The sequence below is a fragment of the Impatiens glandulifera genome, chromosome 4, assembly GCF_907164915.1.
Source record: "Impatiens glandulifera chromosome 4, dImpGla2.1, whole genome shotgun sequence".
In the NCBI taxonomy this organism is placed as follows: domain Eukaryota; kingdom Viridiplantae; phylum Streptophyta; class Magnoliopsida; order Ericales; family Balsaminaceae; genus Impatiens; species Impatiens glandulifera.
Genome location: NC_061865.1, coordinates 52,211,627 through 52,236,121, shown reverse-complemented (window position 1 = coordinate 52,236,121; position 24,495 = coordinate 52,211,627). Strand labels below are relative to the sequence as shown.

At 27.5% G+C, this 24,495-nt stretch overlaps 2 protein-coding genes across 3 annotated transcripts; both read left to right on the top strand.

Moving 5' to 3' along the window:
* Positions 1-10,290: 10,290 nt before the first annotated feature.
* Positions 10,291-13,111, top strand: LOC124936668 (myosin-binding protein 3-like). Of its 2 annotated transcripts, none has more exons than XM_047477185.1 (4): positions 10,291-10,951; positions 11,037-11,273; positions 11,367-12,514; positions 12,592-13,111. In XM_047477185.1, exons 1-3 carry the CDS (start codon positions 10,393-10,395, stop codon positions 12,497-12,499), a joined length of 1,929 nt encoding a protein of 642 aa, XP_047333141.1. In that variant the 5' UTR covers positions 10,291-10,392; the 3' UTR covers positions 12,500-12,514; positions 12,592-13,111. The 2 variants fall into 2 exon arrangements, with proteins under 2 accessions (XP_047333141.1, XP_047333142.1); XM_047477186.1 differs by having other exon boundaries at positions 11,367-12,518.
* Positions 13,112-20,993: 7,882 nt separating this feature from the next.
* Positions 20,994-23,760, top strand: LOC124935812 (cysteine-rich receptor-like protein kinase 43). Its single transcript, XM_047476239.1, has 6 exons — positions 20,994-21,110; positions 21,189-21,334; positions 21,404-21,614; positions 22,500-22,734; positions 22,853-23,003; positions 23,123-23,760. Exons 1-6 carry the CDS (start codon positions 21,044-21,046, stop codon positions 23,522-23,524), a joined length of 1,212 nt encoding a protein of 403 aa, XP_047332195.1. The 5' UTR covers positions 20,994-21,043; the 3' UTR covers positions 23,525-23,760.
* The last annotated feature ends 735 nt before the right edge of the window (positions 23,761-24,495 follow it).

The window sequence follows — 24,495 nt, the reverse complement described above, 5'->3', positions numbered from 1 at the left end:
AAATGTATCAAAAACGTGTTAAACGCGTCAAGGACGTGAGAAACGTATTAAATGTGTCAAAACGTGTCAAAACGTGTTAAACGTGCCAAAAACGTGTTAAACGTGCCAAAAACGTGTTAAACGTGTTAAAAACGTGAAAATCATGTTAAACGTGTCAAAAACGTGTTAAACGTGTCAAGGACGTGAAAAACGTGTTAAATTTGTCAAAAACGTGTTAAACATGTCAAGGACTTGAAAAACGTGTTAAATGTGTCAAAACGTGTTAAACGTGCCAAAAACGTGTTAAATGTGTTAAACGTGTCAAGAACGTGTTAAACATGTTAAAAACGTGAAAATCATGTTAAACGTGTCAAGGACGTGTTAAATGTGTCAAAGACGTGTTAAACGTGTCAATGACGTAAAAAATGTGTTAAATGTGTCAAAAACGTGTTAAACGTGTCAAAAACGTGTTAAACGTGTCAAGAACGTGTAAAACGTTTTAAATATGTCAAAACGTGTTAAACGTGTCAAAAACGTGTTAAACGTGCCAAAAATGTGTTAAACATGTCAAAAACGTGTTAAACGTGTTAAAAACGTGAAAATTATGTTAAACGTGTCAAAAACGTGTTAAACGTGTTAATTACGTAAAAAACGTGTTAAATGTGTCAAAAACGTGTAAAACGTGCCAAAATATAAAAATATGTTAAACGTGTGAAAAACATGTTAAACGTGTGAAAAACGTGTTAATCGTGTTTAATAGGTAAAAAAACGTGTTAAACATGTCAAAAATATGAAAAACGTGTTAATTTGGAATTACAATTCCGACCTAAAAAGATTGGAATTGAGAACTATCAAATTACACTATATCGAATTCCATTGGAATTCTAATTCTAATTCTAATTCTAATTTTTAATACTAAAGTGTCTAACAAACATAAGAATTTGAATTGAACCCTCCAATTCCAATTTCAATGCCAATTCCAGGGTTATCAAACACACCCTAAAAGTTTTTCAGAATAATGTTTGAGAGTTTTGGAATTAATTATGTAAAAATAATTAATTTTTGTTCAAATTTTAATAAACTAGGGGCATATAACAATTTGACCGAACCGAATTATATTAATTAAATATAACTTAATTTAAAAGATTATTTATTTGAAAATCAGAGTCGTCAAATTATTTTATGAAAATCAATAAAATGATACGTTTATAATTGTATTTATACCAGAGTTTTTATAAGGGCTTCGAATTTTGGTTACGTTCGGGAAAGGGCTTTTGCACTATGTCATCCGCGCCCGTCAAAAGACATTTTTATTTTCCAAAGATTATGGCTATTTTAAAGATTTATTTATAACATTTTATACTATTTTAGTAGTCCAGAGGTCCTAAACAAGGATATGTTTAGATAGTGTAAATAATTGTATAAAATTATTAAAATGGGGTATGTACCTATTGCGCTAGTATCAAGTTAACTAAACCTGAAAATGTCAGTTCGAATTTAAAAATAAATTCAAATAGGGCCTTAGCTAATAATATTTGTTTTTGGAGACGTTCCAAAAATATTTTAATTTCGGAACTCGGAAAACCATTTAAAAATGGAGCAGAGTTCCCAAAATTATAAAAATAATTTTGGGTTTTGAAAAGTGGAACCTAGGATCAGAATCCTAGAGCTTGGGTCCTTTTAGATCGATCTTGTCTCATTCAAGGTTGGGAAGCTCGGTCCTAGACTCGGGCTACTTGGTTAGGGTCCAGGGTCTAGGGTTATGTTTATTGGTCCTGGGTCAAGTTAGGGCTATGTCATAGGGTTAGAAACATCGATATTAGGCTAAGAGGAGGGCTCGGTCCTAGGGTTAGAAACATCGGACCTAGTTAAGAGGAGGGCTCAGTCCTAACCTGAAAAACTCGGTCGGGTTCCTCGGTCATAGATTCAAAAAATCAGTCCTAAACTAAGGGGAGGACTCGGTCCTAGGCTAAGATTTCTCGGTCAGAATTTCCGGTCCCTACTCAAGAACACCGAACCTAGACTCAAGAGCATCGATCCTTGGTCTTAGACCCGGACTCAATTTTCTCGGTCGAAATCCTCGGTCCCACTCTCGGTCTTAGACTAAGAACTTCGGTCCTTTGCGGATCAAGAGGACCGAGGTGTTCTTGATTTGATTAAAATTGCACGTGTTATAACTTTTGATCTATATCACGAAATCAAGATATGTAAGTTGTAGTTAGTTCATATAATCATGAAGAACAAAACCCTAACATAAATCAAGTCCGATGATTTGATTTACAAACCATATGGGGCTATTCATAGTGCAGGTAGGCGGGCGGGGAGGAGTAATTCAAGTCCGATTTAAAGAACTCCGATCTTATCCCTAATTCGTGTCAGTCCTATCTAGGATGAGATAAGGCTTCTAAATAGAGGGGTATTGTTGACGGAGATAAGGCGAAGACTTGGGCGTATTTTAGAGGGATAAGATCGACCGTAGGCTAAGCTGGAGCTTCTGGAAGAATCGCTCGGCGACGATCGCGAATCCGGCGAACACTCCGTTCCAACGAAGAAGATCAAAACAACGTTGTTTTGTTGGACATCGTTTGTGTTCCGTCCGCGGTTAGCGTTTTTGACTAACGAGGTTACTCCATCTCGTTAGTTGATCCTACATGAGCGGGCGGGCGGGCGCGAATTCGTTGTAGCGGGCTGTTTGGGAGTGTTTGGGTTGTTGAATAATGTCTGGGCGCTCATTTAATGGTACACGTTCCTAAAAATAATTCATGATATATTGGATTATCAAATTTAATTTTTTTTTTATAAAAAAGTTATTTTAAACCGGTTTTTAATCCATTTTTTACGTTTTTTTCTTCACAAAAAATATTTTTAGAATCATAATAAAAATTATGCTCATATTTTATTTTTTGGTATTTTTAGGGTATTTATTTAATTGTTTTAAGTTATAAATTAAATATAATTCATGATTAATTCACAATTAAATATTTTCAAACGGTTCTTTGGTCTATTTTGGGTAAAATAAATACAATATTTTAGTCTCAAATTAATTTTTGATTTTCGAATAATTTTCATAATTAGAGTTTAATTATCATAATAATCAACCCTAATTTGATTTTAATTACTCTTTTGGATAATTTTGAATATAAAAATTCAAAATATTACTTTAATATTATTAAAATAATAATATTATTAAAATAATAATATTATTTGAAAATTAGGATAGGTCAAATTTTTATGTTTATCATGGGCAAATAAAAAAAAGAAAAGTGTAACTAAAAAAAATATGAATATATACATTAGTGAGTTTTTTAATTAGATGTTACTATTATATTATAAGAGCAACTGCATCAGCTACTCTAAATCTGAGTATCTAAAATATATTAAAACAACATAAACCTACTTTAGCATCTCAAATTTTAACCGGTCAATACATCAGCTACTCTAAATTTTACAATTCTATCCTACAAAATTATAAAATATTCATTCCCTCCCAAATTTATTATTATAATAAGAGAAAAAGATGAGAGAGAAAGAATGGTAGAGAAAAGAGAGAAGAGAGAGAAGAGAGAAAGAATTATTAAAAAATTATAGAAGAGAGATAAAGAATTATTAAAAAATTATAGAATTTGTATTTGGTATGCTAAATTTAAACTAGAAGAGTCAAAATTTTAGAATTTTCTATTTTAGAATTAATGTTTAGATTAACTGATGTAAGGTCTTTTTTGAAGATTTTTTTGTTAAAAAATCTAATATAGCATAGATGGTTGTGTTTAGAGTAACTGATGCACTTGCTCTAAGATGTTATTTTTCTCATAATTATTACATAAAGGGTTATTTTAATAATAGGAATCATTCAAAATAAAATTTACAACCATAAAAAAAAACATGAAACATAACTAACCATAAAATTAATGTTCAAAGGACTCAATGTTGGTCAAGATGATGTTCACCTCATAGGATCCAATGCCAATAATTGAATGTGCAATCACTTCAATTTCAAAAATTCTAAGAATAATGAAACTTTATTTGACAAAAATGAATTATATGGTTTTATATGGTGAGTGAGAATTTACGTAAAGTTTTTTTCTTGTTTAATTTATAAGAAATTAATTCCCATTAAATTAAATAAAGAGTTACATATAAAATATTAATTTACAAATAATAGAAAATAATGTCTAAAAAAATTAAATGAATAAATGATATTTTAAACTTTAAATAATACAAATTTATAAAGATTAAAATTTTAATGAAAATGATTTACAAATCACACAATTTCCGGTCAATCGAACTCATTTGAATTCAATAACAATGAGGGATGAAAAAGAACAAGTCGAATAAATCAATTAAACGGTGCCGAAAAACACCGAAAAAAGTTATGTCAAATGGTAATTGATCATTTATAAATATGATCATAAATAACTATACTTATTAAAGGGTCTCTAGATAAAAAGAACTTCAAATCTGACGTCATTATCTTTTTTGCTGCATAAAAAGAGACGTTTAATAAAATGACACTAAGTCGTTTTCTTAAAAAAAAAAAAAAGACAAACGCAAATTCGATAAATAATTATCAATTAATGGGCATAAACAGCAAACGATCTACCAAAGATTAAAAATATATTATATTACAAAAATTCTATATGACAAATACGATCAAACTAAATAGAATCACCGAACAAAATATTATATTTGAGTAGTAAAAAAAGAAAAAATCTCATCTCTAAAATATATATATATATATATATCCCACCAAAATTTCTTTTTCAACTTTTCTACCTTTTTTGTTTTCAAAATAGGAAATTTTATTTAATCATTATTTTTATTTTTAGATCAAGTATAACTCAAATAATTTTCTACCGATAACATTCTTAGAATGCAATGATAATTTCTATGTACTTTCATTTTGAAAATATACATGGACATCATTTAATTAAATAATTGGTTCTCACTCATAAAATATTTGAACTACAAAATAAAATCTCTCATTTTAAAAAAAAAATAATTTTAAACAAATCATCCTAATCTTATTAATTATTTTATCAATTATATCAATAAATCCATTAATTAAATATTAAAAAATTTATACAAAATTATTTTATCAATATATAATAATAATACTTTCTAAACTTTTACTAAAAAAAAATCATTTTGAATATCAATAGTCCCATGAATAATTCAAATAGACATATAACTAACAAGCTAAGTAGTGATAGTGATAACCTAGTACATAGAAAGGCATAGGTTCTAAGTTGTGTGGTTGAGATTACACATATTTAATAGGTTATAAATGATAACATATTTATTATTATTTTTCAAAAGGGAATTAGGTAATATATATATTAATCTTAGCTTTTAGACTATTTTCTTTTCAATTCATTATGAATTATGGTTGTAATTTTTTCAAGGAAAATTATAAATCATTTGATGTCATAATTTAACTAGGTATTTTCCAACAATTTTACTATTAATAAAATGGTTTTGCATTCAAAGTCATATATATTCATTAATTATACTTTCAAAAGATTTATTTTTATTATATCTATACCAATTTAATAATGTTTAAGACACCATAATATATCAAATAAAAAAAACAGTTGATTATTATTATATAATTTAAGTATTCTAAAACACACAAATGTAAAAAACAATTACATTAACGCCTCATTCGATTTTTTAATCTCAATATAATTAAACATTAATTCATACTTATTTATATTCATTAATTAATTATTAAAATTTAGTAAATAAAAAAATTAACATTTTTTTAGCTTATTTGTATATATCTACATAAACAAAATTTTAATAGTATTTAAAGTAGATAAATTTGATACACTTAATCTACTAAATATATATATGTAATGCATAGTAAAACATGTCCCTCCTAAATAAAAAATAAAAAATATGAATTATGATAAAATAAAAGAAATTAATATATTAAATAAAAAAAAAGTGATAATTATGCCGCCCGTGGACGAGCGGCCAACGGTTATATTATCATTGTAGTCAAAATTAAGGAGCCACGTTCATATAGGCTCTTCACACTTTCAAATTTCAATAATATTTATTTAAATATTTATTTTTTTAATATTTATTTCCCCCTTTTCTTTTTTTCTTTTGGTGAACGGTAAATCTAAAATTCTTTGATTGAGTTATATCATACACATTTTTATTTTGCTTTGTCATCAAAATGTTTAAACAAATTATAATAATATTTTCTAATATTGTTTTAAATTTAGAAAATAATTCAACAAATCAAAAGTATTTTTAGTAACAATTGAATTTGAAATTTTTATCCACTTAAATTAACTTTGTAAATTTACACCTAATAATTTAAAAATAAGGATATAATCTTGATTTATATACTAATAAAATAAAAATGACAAAATATTCAGTTTTCCAAGCATGATTTTAATGAAAATAATAATTTTTTGGTTTTAAAATTCTAACTAAAATACTCATTAAATCAATAAGAATATTATGCATAGGTTGCTTGTGGGGATTATATATATACTATGGTTGACAAATGTATGAGAAATAGTCTCTTTAATTTTTCGGTTATGTTATATTATCCTAAGTATTACAAATAAGTGATATCCTAAGTATTACAAATAAGTGAGTCCATGGTTGGGTCGGGCCTAGGTCGATCGATCAAACACACGGGATATGACAACCTATTTAATAAACAAATATATGAGTTTTAGTTAAATTTATTATTTTTTTTAACATAAAAATGTGTAGTATATTGTTTTAGATTAAAAATAAAAAATTATTTGATTATGGGTTTAAATTTGACCCAAAAAAAATTAACAATTTTTTTTATTGAAAATTTGGAAACAAACTATTTTTTCACGTAGAAAAGGTATACTGGAACAACCAAATTCTCGAGGTTGGTACCAGGTGGAAACAACAACTCATATATATTTACATTCATTGGCTTCATGAAGAATCTAGGTTAAAAATAAGGAGAGCTCAAGTCAATTTTTTTTAAAGGTAAGAAGATAATATTATCCATAATTTTCTTTTCTTTTTAAACTCAATATATTACTCATCCATATGTTTCTTCTCCTTTATTTTTTCTTCCAGCTTACCCAGATTTTTTTTTCAACCCATCATAACTCTAATTCCTAGGTTTATCATTAATTTAATGGAGCTTTTTGGTATTCATGGATAATATCTGAGTTCATAGACACATTTTGGAAAGTGGAGCTCGAGGCAGATAAGTTGACGTAATGAATTTATCCATGTAATTTTTGGATGAACTACTCTAATGAAAAATAAAATAAAATCGTAGAGTTAGGTAAGAATCATTTTCGAGTATTATTATTACATTATCTTTATGACAATGAATTCTATTATTTCGGAGAGATCTTGTGGAGGACCTAAGTTTTCAATAATTCTTATTATATTTTATTATTTGTTTACTCACTTATTATGCTTTCATCGTCAAACGACTTATTCATTAATCTCATTGAATGAGTATTTTTAAAATAAAATTGTATATATAGTATTATTTTTAAAGAGTTTATCGTATTAATGTGTAACGAGTTCGATTCTGCTTGAGTTGAGTTTAATTATTTTGAAGAAGTCAGTTCAATTATTGTTTAGTTGTATTGCTCATTTCATTTGATTGTTTTCTCTTGAAATTGTTATTTCATTTTCTTTGTATAATCTTGGCTCTCTAAAAAAAATGAGTTTTTAATATAATAAAGACAAACAACAACCAATTCATTCATTCATCTTCCATGGAAAGATTATGTACCTACTAAGAATTCTCATACTTCTTTCAATAATCAAAATCAAACAAAACTAATAATTAAAGGGAAAATATATATAATATGCCAATACAAGTGAATTATATGAAAAAGAGATGAGGGCCGGACAAACATAATGTAGATTGAAATTCAAGATTAAGCAATAAAAATTATAATAATTTTGCTTCACAATCAATTTATATTATAGTTATGTCTTTCTCAACTAATAAACATGGAAATGGATAAGATTAAAATATATATCCCATTAGTAGAATTGGTATTAGAATTAGAATCGATCATATTAACATTTTAATTTTAGTTATATCAGAATTGTATCCTATAAATTTGTAATTTAATTCTATTTTTTTAAACAATATATAATAAAATATTTTGAATATATATTATCTAGTTATATTATTAAGATATTTGTTAGATACATACAATAGTTTATAGTAGCTTTTATGTGATATATTACTTTTAGGATTAATATTTTGAAGGAAAAATATATACATGTTCAACATATTAACTTAATAAATTAAAAAAAATATGGATTCCAATATAAAATTTTTAAATTCTAAAAAATAAAATATCAGTTCTAAAATCAACTTCTTAAATTAAAAAAATATTATTTCACATTTTAACTTCCTAAATAAAAAAATCAACATATTAATCATATTAATCGTGTTGTATATAATAAAATAATGATATATTTTGTTTAAAAACATAAAAAAATATTCAAATTATATTTTCAACCTAAAAAAGTGAAATTAAAAATAATAAATTATATTTATTTCAATTCCATTGAAATTCTCATTCTATTTTTTATTTTAATTTTAATTATTAATTTTAAATATTTGATCAAATCTAAAAATTAAAATTATACTCTCCAATTCTAATTTCATGGTAACTTAACACCTCTATCTTATCTTATAGTATTATTTAAAATATAATTAGAATTGAATTTATTTATCTATTTTTATGTGAAGTTATATGTATAGGTATTGTACCATTGAATTTAGACAAATAACAGCTCTTGAATTATTAATATATGTTTTCATAATTTAAATATAAAAGTGATTCAAAAATGAATGAAAAAGAAATATATATAATAAAAAAAGGACAAGAATGATTACATCCAACACCTAGCATCTAGATGGCCCCTCTTCCACCCTACTTTAATATTGGCCCGCCATCTTTCTTTCATGGGCTCAATGTGGGCCCAACATTTTCATTTCTCTAATTTTTATTTTTATTTAAAAATAAAGTAAAAAGTAGGATTACAAGTACAACCATACTAATTTATTTATTTATTTATTTTACTAGTGGAAGTGTGTGATTGATAATTTACAAAGATATTGTTTTGAATATTTCATAGATAATTTTGCATTTTAATAAAATAATATCTGTAAATGTAGCATCTATTTATATAAAATACCATATTTACTTGACACGTTTTATTTATTACAAAAAAAATTAAATTAATTTCTATCAACAATTTAGCATTTAATTTAATCAAAGGAAGTCAAGGTGATGCCCACAAAGAAAATATTATTTGGAAAAAAAGTAGAATTCCCCACCCACTTTAAAGAAATTTGGATCAATACTTCCCTCCCCCAAACTAATCTAAATATTATCTATATTTTATTAATTTAAAATTTGAATAAATATAATCATAAGATGGTAACAATGATGATTATACTAATTGTCATGAAAATTAAAATTCCAGTCAAAAAAAATAAATAAATATACAATCCTAAATTAGGACCTAATCCTTGTTATATAAACATGAGTAAGAGAAATATTAAATTAAATAAATAAATGAGAAAAAAATGTCAAATAAGATTATTATCAAGTAGAATATTTCAACCAAATAAAAAAAAAATAACAATCAATAAACTCTCAATTTTGTGAAAAAAAAAAATATAATGATTGTTTTTATTTGATTGAGACTTAATTTTTAATTTTGTATAATATTAGAAAATAATTATTTTAATTAAAAAAAAATAAAAATAAAAATATGTACAAAAATAATTTTCAACTAGATAATTTATTGGTACTACTACATTCCAAGTCATAAAGGATAGAATCTTACATTATACCATTTAAAAAGAAAAATATTAAAATAAAATAAGGAAAAAAATACAAACACCAACTCAATCTATTTTAATTCTCAACAGAAATTAAATATATTCCTATAATACATATATATATCAGCCACAAAATAATAAGAATCATATTATTAATTAGAGTAAATTTAAGTAAAATATATAATGAATTTGTAAAAAATTCTGGATTTCTAGTTTTATTCAAGTCAAATACAATCGTATTTTTTTTTTTTTTTTTTGTATAAAAATGTATGTTGTATTTAATATTTATTTTCTTCCTATGTATGATCCGAAAAAATTCAATATATGTATATAATAATTCACAAAATAATTTTAAATAGAATATAAATAATAAATATTTCTGATTCTTTTGACTGTTTATTTTTACTTTTCTTTTTCTAAAGTTATTTTCCTGTCTTCTCTCTCTTTCAAACCGTCCAAAAACTGGGTTCGTCTAAAGAAATCATCTCAGTTCAGACTTTCTCTCTCTAATTCTTGAAAAAGACTGTATCTTTAGAGTGTATTTACAATTCAAGAACATAGTTTTTGCTTCACCAACAATGGCGGCCAACAATTTTGCAACTTTGGTCCACAATAACACAAACAACATCACTTTGATCCTTGTTTATGCTTTTCTCGAATGGGTTTTGATCTTTCTTCTTCTTCTCAATTCCATTTTCTCATACCTAATCGTTGAATTCGCTAACTACTTTGGTCTTAAACCGCCATGTCCATGGTGTTCACGTATCGATCATTTCTTAAACCCTAAAAAGGGAAAAGATTTTCAGAAAGATCTTCTATGTGAAAACCATGCCGCTGAGATTTATCATCATCTGGGTTGTTTTAAGAATGGAAGTTCATTATCTGGTGAAGAAGAATGTTTGAAGGGAGATGATGGATCCAATGGAAATGTTCTTCCTCAACAACATCTTGAGTTCTTTCTTGGTCATGATGGGTTTCGTCTAATTCCTATTGAGTTAATCGATTCGAGGTCTGATGAACATAAGGTAAAATGCGAAAACAGAGAGAAAGATCTTGATTTTGAATTGAATGAGACAATGGAGATGGAAGAGAATCAGAATTCAATAATAGAACAGAAGAATCCAAAAGCTTATTCAGGTTCTTTTTTCATTTCTTGTTTTGAATAAACAATTGTTTTCACTAAATTTGGAACTAAATAATAGAACGTGTATTACATTTCTAGAAGTAGAATATGAAGATGAAGATGAAGGTGATGAATTTCTTCAATTGCCATTGAATGAAACTGAAGCAGATGTATCAATAGGAACAGAGATTCCTGATCTAGACCTTACAGATGAGATTTCTGTAACTGTTCTAAACGAGGAACAGTTCGAATCAGAGACGATAGAACTGAAACCCATTTCAATTGAGTTAACAGAACATCATCTTCTCTCAATCGATGAAGAAAATAACAATCTTGGTAAGATTTCCACATCCAATTCTCTTTATTAGTTCATAGTTCATACCCATCATTGATCTCATATTCTCATTCATTTTAACTTGTTTTATGAAGTTGAGGAAGAGAAGGTTCCAGAAACTCCAACTTCTCTCGACAGTTTCCATCAATTACACAAGAAGACCGATGAATCTTTAGATGGGAGTGTGGTAAGCGAGCCCGAGGGTATAGATGGGATTTCATCGGTGGAGAAACTACAAGCTGCGTTGAGGGCAGAGAGAAAGACTTTACACGCCCTTTACATGGAGCTAGAAGAGGAGAGGAGCGCTTCGGCTGTGGCTGCTAACGAGACAATGGCGATGATAAACAGGCTTCAAGAAGAGAAAGCCGCAATGCAAATGGAGTCTTTGCAATACCAGAGAATGATGGATGAGCAATCCGAGTATGATCAAGAAGCTCTCCAATTGTTGAACGATCTTATGACGAAGAGGGAACGGGAGAAGCTAGAGCTCGAGAGAGCTTTGGAGATTTATCGAAAAAGGGTTATCGAATACGAATCGAAGGAAAAGACTAAAAGGGGGAATAGGAGTATGAGAAGTGAGTCTTCTTGCGGTTCCTCGATTCACGCGGGGGAAAGCGACGGTCTCTCGATTGATTTGGATCGCGAAACGGAGAATCATAACACCCCAGTGGATGAAGTGTTGAAGTTGGAGGAGACGTTGGGGAATTACGAGGATGAGAGGGTTCAAATCTTGCAACGGCTCCAGGTTCTTCAACAGAAGCTTTTGATTATAGAAGATAATGAACATGGCTATCGTTTTAATAGGGAGGGAGATCTTGAAGTCCAAAAAATGGATGGAACTAATGGGAAACTAATGGGTGCTGAAGGGAAGAGACTTCTTCCTCTATTCGATGCGCTTCATGATGTAAATGGCTCCGATGATGAATTAGGTCCACATGGATGCAGTTTTAATGGGGAATATGGGTATTTCGAGGGATGCAGTTTTGATCCGATTGAACTCGAGGAAAGGAAGGTTGCTGTTGAAGAGGAAGCGGATCATCTTTTCGAAAGGCTTCAAGCCGTCGAAGCTGATAGAGAGTTCATAAAGCATTGCATTAGGTCATTGAAGAAAGGAGACAAGGGCATGGATCTTCTCCAAGGAATCCTTCAACACCTTCAAAATCTTAGAGAAGTGGAGTTTCAAGCTAAGAACATCGACATCAACTATGACGATGATCCTCTCTTATGAAATTTGTGTACAAACGTAGGTAATTCGCCTTGACATTGTTTTTGTTTCATGTTTTACTACAAAATTCTAATTCGATTCACACCCAAAAGCAGATTGAGTTGTCGAATTGATGTCGAAAAAGAAAGTGGGAAGAGGGTAGAATTCTTGGTTTTGAAAGGTAAAGGAGAGAAAAAGAAAAGGGAGCCCTCTTTGATAGGGGAAGGAGGCTCTAGAGGACAAAGGACTTGACACCAAATATCCCTTTTACATTTTTTTCTTCATTTCTTTCAATTATAAAGCCTTTCTTTTGTAGGGTTGGGTGCCCATAATACTTATTTCTTCCCCTTTTAAGGGTAAAAAGGAGGAAGATGTAGTGTTTTGTGTGTAGTAGGATAGTGGAGGTGTATATCCACCATGTGTTATTTGTATTTTCTTAGAAGAAAAAAAATTGTCATAGTTGGCACTAGTTTTATTATTTTAATTTATTTTCAGAAGTTTTAGGGATATTATTATTACTATATCTATTATTATTTAAAGGGTAAAGAATTTGTTGTGTTAATTAATTAGTTGTATATTGTTATTATTACATGTATCCATTATTGTTTTTAAGTAAATGAAAAGTGGGTGTTTGGTTAAGATTTATTTGTCCATTTGATTCAGCATAGTGTTCATAGAGATTGCATGCTTTTTTGTTTATTGGGTTTATTATGCTTTAAGGAGTAAGACAATAATTGTTAGGTAAATGCCAACATAAATGATTCAATGTCTGGTTGGTTGGTTAGTTGGGTTGGTTGGTTGGTTAGGCTAATTAATAAATTTTAGAGATTATTTGAGTTTAAGGTTGTTGAGTTTATTTGGATTTCATTAATTAAAACTTAATTTATTCCATTAATAGATTTCTTCTAAGCTGTGTCCTGAATAATAATGAGTTTCATCCATAGAGGGGTGTGTAAAGTTTGGTCTTTTTTTTCACCCAAACAATTATTCCAATTGTTAGTCGATTTTTCAAAATTTTTATTTGGCGGTTAAATGTCGTTTCGATTTGGACGATTATAAAATCGGTTAGTTCGATTTATCACTTTGGGGGATCCGCTATAATAATGAGAAAAATTTCTGTATATACGTAGGTAATTCAAAGAGAGTTTCCCGGACATTCTCCGAAGTTCGACAATGAATCAAGAAATATTGGTGATCTATGTTGAAAATATATATATGTGTCTGCCAAAATTCAAACCCTTCAAAATTTTTTTTTTTATATATATATATGACCCCAGTAAAAAAATTTACACTTTACACCTTAGGTAAGCCTAGCAAGGCAACAACATATGCCTCTCATCTCATGGCCACCTAAAAAACTGTTTTATAAAATAATAATTGAACTCACAAACTTAATAGCACTCTAAAGCATTATATAAAACTATTATATATACTTCAATATAATATACAAGTTACATTTTTTATATATTTTTTTTCAAGTATCCCCAAACTTCAGAATTAACAATATCAATCAATCCCATTTCAAAATCTTAACTTCCATTATCATTTATAATCCTTTGATTGAAGGGAGTTCTTTGAGGAATACATTTACAAAACAATTCATTAATAAGGGACTGTAAATAGTTTTTGTAATTATAAAAATTAGAATATTTGCAACTTCTTGTTAATCTATAATGGGGATTATAAGTAAATGAAAAAAGAGAAGATAATCCTAATTAAGTAATTATACTTTTGACTTTTGAGTAAAGCAAAAAGACAGGCTGGGAAAAAAGGGTTTAAGAAAGCCTTAATCCATGTTAAGGTCTAATTATAATTCATAGTTCCCTCAATTATTACTCATTAGCTAGCTAATTAACTAGTGTACAATTTGAAATAATAAAAATCTGCATTATTTCTAATCATTATATTAATTACTTTCTTTACAGTCTGTGTTTGCTTTCCCTTTCGGAGTATACTACACAATTAAGTATAAAAATGAGTTAAAATTGCAAGGTAAACAAAAGAATGGACAAAAGTGGTCGCCAATGAAAATTCTTTGTTCCTTAAATTGTCCAATTACAAAAGTGATGAATTTTGGCACAATGAAACAAAAATGGTTTGTTATTGGACTGGGTTACAAAGTGTAATGACTTGCAGGTGGTAGCTTATAAGATTAAAAAAGCCTCGTCAAGATTTTTTTTTACCCGGGTTTAGTTACAGGGATGTGTAGCACCTTCATATAGTAACTAGTAATGACTCATTTTTAATCGGAACGATTTGAGTGAGAATCGAATTTGTCACACAGATTGAGATGTTCAATTGTGATTAAAATTGCTCAATTTAAATAGGGGTAGTGACAGGTAGACTTTGTGCTAGTTTTTTCTGAAAATAAGACCCGGTCACAAAACACATGGTTTTGTCCTGCAATCCATTTTTTTCAAGATAGGGACTTATTCACCTTAGAATGTTAACATAACATTTCTCCCTAATGAGGACAACCTCTTAAAAAAACATCAACCAATCTTTTAACAATGATGTTACGAGATCTTAATGTTTTTCTAAAAAGCATGGTAAACGGAAGAGTCACAATTTTGGGATTATAGAGATCGCAAAGAAGGTTACCGCCTTACCGACAACCTCTAATTGTCCAATATAAGTTAGACGTCTTATTATTATGAAAATAACGATAAAATTAAAGTTAAAAGGTAATGAATGATATTAAAAAGACCATGTTACTAGCTAGGTTCTTGCATGTGGGCTAAAGAGAATAAAATGATCAAAGCATGGGCAAAAGAAAATGGTCCACATGTGAACCGTTTTGTGTTGCAACATCCCACACAAGTTTAGCAACCAGTGCTCTATTGAAATCATGCATGTGTCTAAATCAATTGGCATTATTAAATATGTACATTTATTAGATGAAGATAAACATTTAATCCATTTTAAAATGGGTTGACATTTAGGGTCGACCCCTACTTTGTCTCGAAATCCGATAAGACTAAAACTTGTTTATTGAGTTTTGAAATGATATAATTGTGTCATTTGACTCATTTTTTCTAAATTGATTTAGATACAGTTTTCACTAGACGTTTTAAGTTTTAATTGGTTACTAATTTTATAGGAGGAATTGAAGAGTCCGTGACAGTTCGAATTATTAGTATTTTCTTCACTAACCTAATTATGACTTTTTTTTTGGGACGATTATACAACACATTGATCTTTTCAATTTAATTTAAGTTTGTGATTTGTAATATTTTAAATATGATTTTTATAACTTTAATACTCCAGTGAATAATTTCTTAGATTGTGAAAACTTAATTGTTAAGATTCTTACAAATAAAAGTTAATATACATTATTATAAAGAGGTAATGTTTCCAATTTTGGTTTCAAAGTTGATTCAATATCCTTTCAAATTAGAAACAAACAATAAATTTTAAATTTAACTCTTATTAAATTTAATTTTCATTTATAATTTCATTCAGGCAAGTTTTTTAAATTCAAACATTTTTTTAGTGTTTCTAGATTATAAGGTCATTCTACCTGAGCAACATATAATATTAATTGATATAAGAAAATTAATATGAATTTTTAATTAAGAATAGTGCCGTGTAATAGAAAAGAAATATTTTATATGAATTATTTGTCATTAAATTAAAATAAGAGTTATATATATATATAAAATAATTAATAAATAATAATACAAAATAATATTTACAAAATTAAATTAATTGATAATTTAAATATTAAATTTATAAAATTAAAAAAATTCCAATAATTTTATTTTTAATTTGTTAAGTCTAAACTCAAGACGAAGTAATTTTGATTTTTAAAACTATGTAATAATAATAATAATAATAATAATAATAATAATAATAATAATAATAATAATAATAATAATATATATATATATATATATATATATATATATATATTAGTTGACCGAAGTGTACAGTTATATATATATATATATGTATATATATATTATTTTTATTGTTTTTTCATTAATATAAAATATCAAAGATGGTACAAATATACTAATTAAATATTAAGACCATGTGATAAAATAAAAAATTAAGATCGGAATACTATAATAAATTATAAATACTTTATAACTTAAATATTAAGAAAACAAAATTAAATTAACAAATAAAAAAATTAATATTGAAATTTAATATTTTAATAGTTTAATAATATTAAAACATCTAGACTATTATGAACAAATACATCTAGACTATTATATCCTTACCTAATATTTATATTAAAAGAAATGAAATTTATGAGCAAATACATATAGACTATTATTTCCTTACCTAATATTTATATTAAGAGAAATGATTAGGCGAGGGAATTTGGTGAAGGAATGACTTGTAATAATCTTATGAAAAAATCAAATAATTTCTCTCTTTTCTCTCTTTCCTCACACTTTTACATTTTCCAACCAATGAAAAGGTGATGCTAAGTCATCCCCTCACCAAATTCTTTCTCTCTATCACTCATCTTATATTAATTAATAAACTTAATATATTAAAGTATATAATTTAAAATATTAAATAAAAAAATATTATATTTTGTTAACTAATATATTAAATTAATATATATATTTTTCCATTTGTTTTCGGTTTTAATTAGTTTAAATATAATATTTTAAAAATAATTAGATAAATTATAATAATAAAAAAAGAAGAAGAAAAAAGTTTATTTACTTATATTGAGAAAAAAATTAAAAAATAATACAAATTTATAATTATATAAAACCGGTAAATATGAAAGATAATAATATAATAATATATATATATATATATTTCTCTTATTTTTTATTTTATAATTAGTTTAGATAAAATCATATTTTTATATAATAATGTTTAAAAATAATTTAATAAAAAAAAATTATGATTAAAGAAAAGAAAAATTTTATTATACTTATACTGTTGTTTTGGATCACAATCACAACACATTAGAGACTTCAGAACTGCGAGCTCATCCCACAGTTTCTTAATCTTGAAAAAATATTTATCAAGAGTTAATGTTCCTTGTCTGAGATTGCTAATAGAGCTCATCCCACAACTTCTTAATCTTCGAAAAATATTTATTTGTTTGAGATTTCTAATAGACTTTTGAATCTGAAACATTTGTGGTCCATTGTTTTCTTGGTACCTTTCTTGGATATCTTTCCACAAATCAAGTTTTGTAGTTGACTAGGTGTGGATGAGTAGTTATTCTTGATTTCATAGGTAACTGTATTTATTATCCACGATTGAATCAACGACTAAATTCTTCGGTCTCAGTTGGAGCGACGCACGTACCATTTATAAATCCAAGTTTCGATTTAGCTTCAAGTGACAAACAAATACCACTACTCCAACTGGCAAACAATGCAATCGCTTCTGTTAGAGCAAAGCACAAAGATATAAATTCACACCATTGAAAATCGTTGTACATATTATATTGCATGTGTTGTCCGATTTGTGTACAATCATTAAATCGATGTTGTGTTTCTTATTGCTGGCCATTTTTCTGTCTTGTTGAACCTTCTCTTCGATCGAACAATTGTGTGATGAAGATAAAGAAGATTACCTTTCTTGATAAACAATTTTTTCTTGCACTATTTTTTTTTTATAATAAGAAAGCAGTATATTATATATATATATATATTATTTTTAATATAAAAGGTCAAGAAGTGTACAAAATATACCAATCAAAAGCCATTATTATTCTTGTTGAATACGAAATAATATAATGATGTGACTAAGTCTTTGCTTTTATTGTTTTTATCTATATTATTAAATTTATTAATAAATATCTAATTAAAATATATTTTAAAATAAATTTTTATTTAAATTAAAATCTTAATAATATATTATAATATATATATATATAATTTTTAAATAAATTTTAAAAAAAAAATAGTCTAAACCCAACTTGAGGTTTCCAAACTTGGCCTTAAACGTCTTAGCATCTATATTTCTGAAATTTTGTATTAGATTTCTTTAATAATATTTCAGATCATATTTCTTTTATTTTAAATTATTAAATCACTCAATTCTTGTCATAATATTCCTCCAATTTTTTTTTATGATTTTATATTATTAAATTTTAAAAGAACATTTTGTTTTTATGAAAAATAATATATGTATTATAAAAAATGAGTAATATAAATAAAAAAGTTAAGCATGCTAAAATTTTAAAGGTACAATAATAAAATAATTTTAAAAATAAGAGTTTTCTTAATAATAAAAAAAAACATAGTACTAAGATTCTTATAAAAAAAAATAAGTTTGACCTTAAAAAATATATTTATAGAATATGAGATATTTTTATTTGATTTAATTCTCTTTAAAATTGATCATAATCTCAAAATTTAAACTTTGTTTATTAGAATATCTTTAACTCAAAATTCATTCTCAAACTCAAAATTCAAACTCAAAATGTAGTAATTGTTAAATCAAATAAACAATAATTTATCTATTTGAAAAAGGAAGTATATTTGAATTTAGAAGCAAGAGAAAATGAGTAAAAACTCATTTTGAATTTTGATTTAGGCTTGGGTTGAAAGTGATTTTACAAAGTGGATAGGATCAATTAAATCTTCATTTCTTTTTTTATGTGTTCAGTCATATGTTCAACCTTTTTCTTTTTAAGTTTTTATCCGCTTTCCTTTGTTCTGTTCGTAATATTGAGATTCAATAATTAAATGAACGAGGAAAGTAGTGTTTGTATTTAATGTTCGCTATTCTTTATTATTTATTTTTCCTTGTTTGAATTCAAATCAAAGAATAAATAGCGTTGTCTAGATTGCTTTTCTCATCAGATACGATCGAACTGACCGAAAGTTAAAACTCAACCAACTGTAAGTAATAAATTAGTACCAGACCAATACAATCATATTTTTTTAAACAAAAATAATATTAATATTTTGATTGTTTTAAAAGAGATTAACTATACTTATTTAGTTAAACTCTTCATTTTAATTTTTTATTTAAAGATTTATAAATTTATAAATAATTTTAATATTTTATAAGATTTTACATAAACAAAATAAATTTACATTTCAAATTAATTTAAATAAATAAAATCATGTAATTAATTTTGTAACTATATATGATTATTTTTTAATATTATTTGTTAATTATTTTAATTAATTATATATATAATAATAATTTATAAATATTCTTTTAAAGTAAATTTTTTATTACCTTACATTTTGAAATGTGTTATTACCTTATAAACACAAATTTATAAGACAAAAGTTAATAAAAATAAATATTTTTAAATAAAATTGTTCGATCGTATATTTTTTAAAGTAAATTAATTGACTTCATGTTAGTTATAATAAATTTTTAATTTGTTAGTCACCACTCTTTACACTTAAATATGTTTTTGTAAAAATTCACATAATTATAAAATTTAACGAAATATTCACGTTTCCATGATCTAAAGAAAGAGCCCTTCCTTTTCGTCGAAACCAATCAACACAAGAGGTTGGCTCTCGCGACCATCACCAATTTTTCCTACTATGAATTTGTAGTTTGCTCATTATAGGATGGTCAAGTTGAAATAACTATCTAACAAATACTATGATAGAGACTTGTAATTGACTTTTATTTGCCGTGTTTTCTTGTAAAGTCAATTTAGAAACCATAATAATAATATTAATTTGAAACACATGCAATTTAGAAAATAATTAATATATCTTTTAATAGGGTCGTTATCAAAACAGCTATCAAATGGTGGAAAAAAACAAACAGATAGGTATGAAGTTAATTTGAAAGTTTCACTCATGTCCACATTCAAGCTTATTCTATATTCTAATATTTAGTTAATGTTTTGTTATATAATAATGTTACAAGAGTTCCAAGATTATAAATTTGAGGTTTAGTGTGTGGAATAATTTGTTATAATAATTTTACATAAAAAATTATAATTAAATATATTTTGCGTTTAAATTAAATTGTTTCTCTACCTCACTTCTCTGACGGAGAAGCTAATAAATTGTATATAAGTTAAAGCAAATAAACTGAGTCTAAATTAAATTAAACTTACCCTAATATTATAATCTAATATTATAATGGTGGGTTTAATAACCTTAGAATTTGGATCAATTTCAATTATTAAGTTTTAGTTCAAAATTATAATTCAAATTTTATTTTATATTTATTCAAACAAAATAATTTATTATCTTATCATTTGAAATACGATTAATGTTTTCACTCGATAATATACATTTTTTTTTAATGAAAATCAAAATTTAAAAAAAAATGACATTTAAACTATCATAATTTGTTGCATCAAATCAATATTTTATTAAAATAGAGAATATATTTTAAAATTATTTCAAACATACCCTAAATGTATTTTAGGATTTAACGAATAAGAAGACAAAAAAAAGTTGAATCAAACTAGTCATAATAATAATCTTAGTTTCATCGGTGCTGACACTTGTTTTGACGTAGGATAAGCGTCAACGCGCCTGTTTTGTTTTGGATGAACGCGCGCTGAAATTTCATCTTCTTCAAGCTTTCATCTTTAGAACTACCTTCTTTTTTTTATTTCTCCAATCCCTTTCTCTTTTGAAATGCTTGTAAAGATCTATGGGCAAATCTGGTGACTTCGTCCGTCAACTAGCTAAAGCCTTCAAATTAACTTCATCCGGAAAAGGTCAGCGCTTCTCGATTCTAGTACCCGTATCTCACGCCGATTTTCATCCAATAATTTTCCTTTTTTACCTTGATACAGACGCAGGAGGAGGAGAAGCAGCTGAATTAGAGAGAATTGCAGCTCAAGAACATAAACATTTCTCCTTTGAAACCCTGGTTACAGCTACCAGAGATTTTCATCCAGAAAACAAGCTGGGTCAAGGTGGATTTGGTCCTGTTTACAAGGTAAATAACTCAATTTCAACATAGATCGTGTTATACCCTGTTGTTAATCGTCATGGAAATAATGCATAGGGAAGACTGAAAGATGGAAGAGAGATAGCTGTAAAGAAGCTTGCGAAGAGTTCTAATCAGGGGAAGACGGAATTCTTGAATGAAGCTAAGTTGTTATCTCGTGTTCAGCATAGGAATGTGGTGAATTTGTTGGGTTATTGCTTACATGCTTCAGAGAAGCTGCTTGTGTATGAGTATGTTGTGAATGAAAGCCTCGAGAAATTTCTCTTCAGTATGTTATCTTATCTCTACCTAATTTATGCTCATTTTTGCTGGATTTGTTTATGGGTATCAATATTCAGGAAGTGAAAGAACCCTAATAGTTGATGAGGCAAAATTGAATCTGTTAATAGTTCATGACAATGTGGTTGAGCATATATATTGATTTGGAAATGGTGTCTGATTGATTGATTAACCAAACGTATTTCGATCTGTATACAAAAAATTATGTGGGGGGTTTTTAAAGTGTTTTCGAATAAAACCATGTCTTTTGTTGGGATATAATCTAATGGAATTGTTCTTATTGTGGTGATTGCATTGTTATTAGTTTCATATCTATGTATGCTAACTTGTTCTAACATCATTTGGTTTTGTCATAGGCAATGAATTATCCTTACTTATGAACATATTATGGGTTTTCATACATCTCAAATATTATGTTGATATTAACTTACAACTTAGGCCTTGATTGATCTAGAGTTATTTCCAATTGAAAATTAGGTTATTCTAGTTAATGATTTAAATGTTGTGATTGATCAAGAGACTATTATTGGATAGTGGGTTATTTGGAATTAATCTCAATAAGTCACATCAAACAAGGTCTTATGATTATAAGCTTTGGTCAATTACTATCGATTTCAATGTGTCTTGATATCGAGGTATAGACAATGTTTGTATTATGAGAAGTTCCATTTCTGTTAATTCTATTAATACAAACTTTAACATATCTAATTCTGAAGGAGGCCGTTTATCAGATTTTGGGATCTATTGTAGATCAAATTGGGTAGGTTCAAAGCATCACTTATCAATGGACTCCAACTACTATTTTAAGCATTGACAAGAACTAGAAATAACATGGATGTCTTATGATGTTAACACGTTTTCTTTCTCTATTTAGAGGCCGAGAAACGACATGTGCTAGATTGGAAGCGGAGATTCATCATAATTTCAGGTGTTGCCAAGGGTTTGCACTACCTTCATGAAGACGCTCACAAAATCATCATTCATCGCGACATAAAGGCGAGTAACATCCTATTAGACGATAAATGGATTCCAAAGATCTCAGATTTTGGTATGGCCCACCTTTTCCCAGAAGATCAGACGCATGTGAACACTCGTGTAGCCGGTACAAAGTATGTTGATAAGCTTATAGTTGGCTCCACTTAGAAAAAAAGAAAGTTACTCTAAATGGGGCCATTTATGTTTTTAAACTGTTATCTAATGTAGTTGTTTTGTGTTCTTTGTGACTAGTGGGTATATGGCTCCTGAGTATCAAATGAATGGATGCTTAACCATGAAGGTCGATGTATTCAGCTTTGGTGTCGTTGTTTTGGAATTGTTATGCGGGCAGAAGAACACGAGTTTCAACATGGACCCCAAATATCAAAATCTAATTGAATGGGTAAGTAAAGCCAAACTTCTTCGCCCTCCCAGTTAAAATTTATCTTTGTTTGAATTGGTTATGGGATTGGTTAGTTTGTAAAATCAAAATCTAAAAGGAAATTTGTCAATTTTATTCAGGTATATAAGACTTACAAGAAAGGAAAGGCCTTGGAGGTTGTGGACCCTATGTTAGCGGAAACCGCTGACGCGGACCAGGTTGTCCATTGTATACTCATTGGGTTGTTGTGTGTCCAAGCTGATCCACATAAACGACCCACTATGAATCGAGTGGTGGTGATGCTTTCTAAGAGGCCAGGCACCATTGAACAAGAACCAACAAGGCCTGGATTACCCGGTTCAAGGTACAGAACATCTCAAAGGTCCAACACTAGATCATCAGCATCTGGAGATGGTTCTTACTCTAGCTCGCATACTTCTGATTCTACGAGAAATAGCAACACCGATACGGGCACTACCTTTGACACGTCGTATAAGAAAAGGTCGATAGATCCTCATGGGAAACGGCCAATTGAAGGTTAAGTTGTTAATTTTTTTTTATTGGGGGGTATTCTTTCATGTTCTTTGTGTACATAAATATGTAGATATGAGTGTCACACATCAGAAGAGACATGCTCTTTTTTTTTTGTTAGATGCATAGATTATAGAGGTTTAAAGTGTCTGAAAATAATGTGAGTAGTTTTAACCAATATTATAACATCATTCTTTAGTTGTCTAGAAATGTTCAATGATTAATCATTATTATGGGCTAATTTAATCAAATTGTATTGGTCTACTAAGTTATTTGAATAAATAAAATCAAATATGAATGTTTAGTAAAAAATTTGAAACAAATAAAAAATATATGGTGAATGTTAGCCCTCTAATAAGTCTAGAAGTGAGTAGATTAGATTTTATTTTTAAGTAGTATTTGGTATGGAGTAATAGGAGATATAACATTATTGATATAAAATTATACTAGTAGTATTTTAATATGGTGTTTGTTACCTTTCTTCTGGTCTTAAGTACTTGTACAATCCTCGAGGTAACGAGTTACAAGACTATTCTAAGGCGATACTAGTAGAAAGATATTTTACTTTTCTCGAGCCCAAATCAATTCGCTAGGCCTCTCTTTTTTCAAAAATTTGTTTGGGATCAGACGTCGATTAAGTCTTACATGAGAGGTGTCATTATTTACTTTGAAATGAGACCTCGAGATTGTTGAATAATCCGGAATGACGAGTCGTCTTGAAGATTAATAATTTTTTGAGTGGTGACCAAGTTACCATTAAAGATTTCTTCAATGCTCCCGGACGCTGAAACTTATATCCGCCCACCGGACAACACAGCACTGTCGTTTAGTTTAAATAGTTCGGTCATATTTGTGATTTTTCCCAAGAATCCAATATTATTATAAATTTATATTTTTATATCATTTATACATCATATTTTATTTTAGATACAACACTATTTTTATATCACTTAATTTTTAATTTCTTATCATACTCTTTATT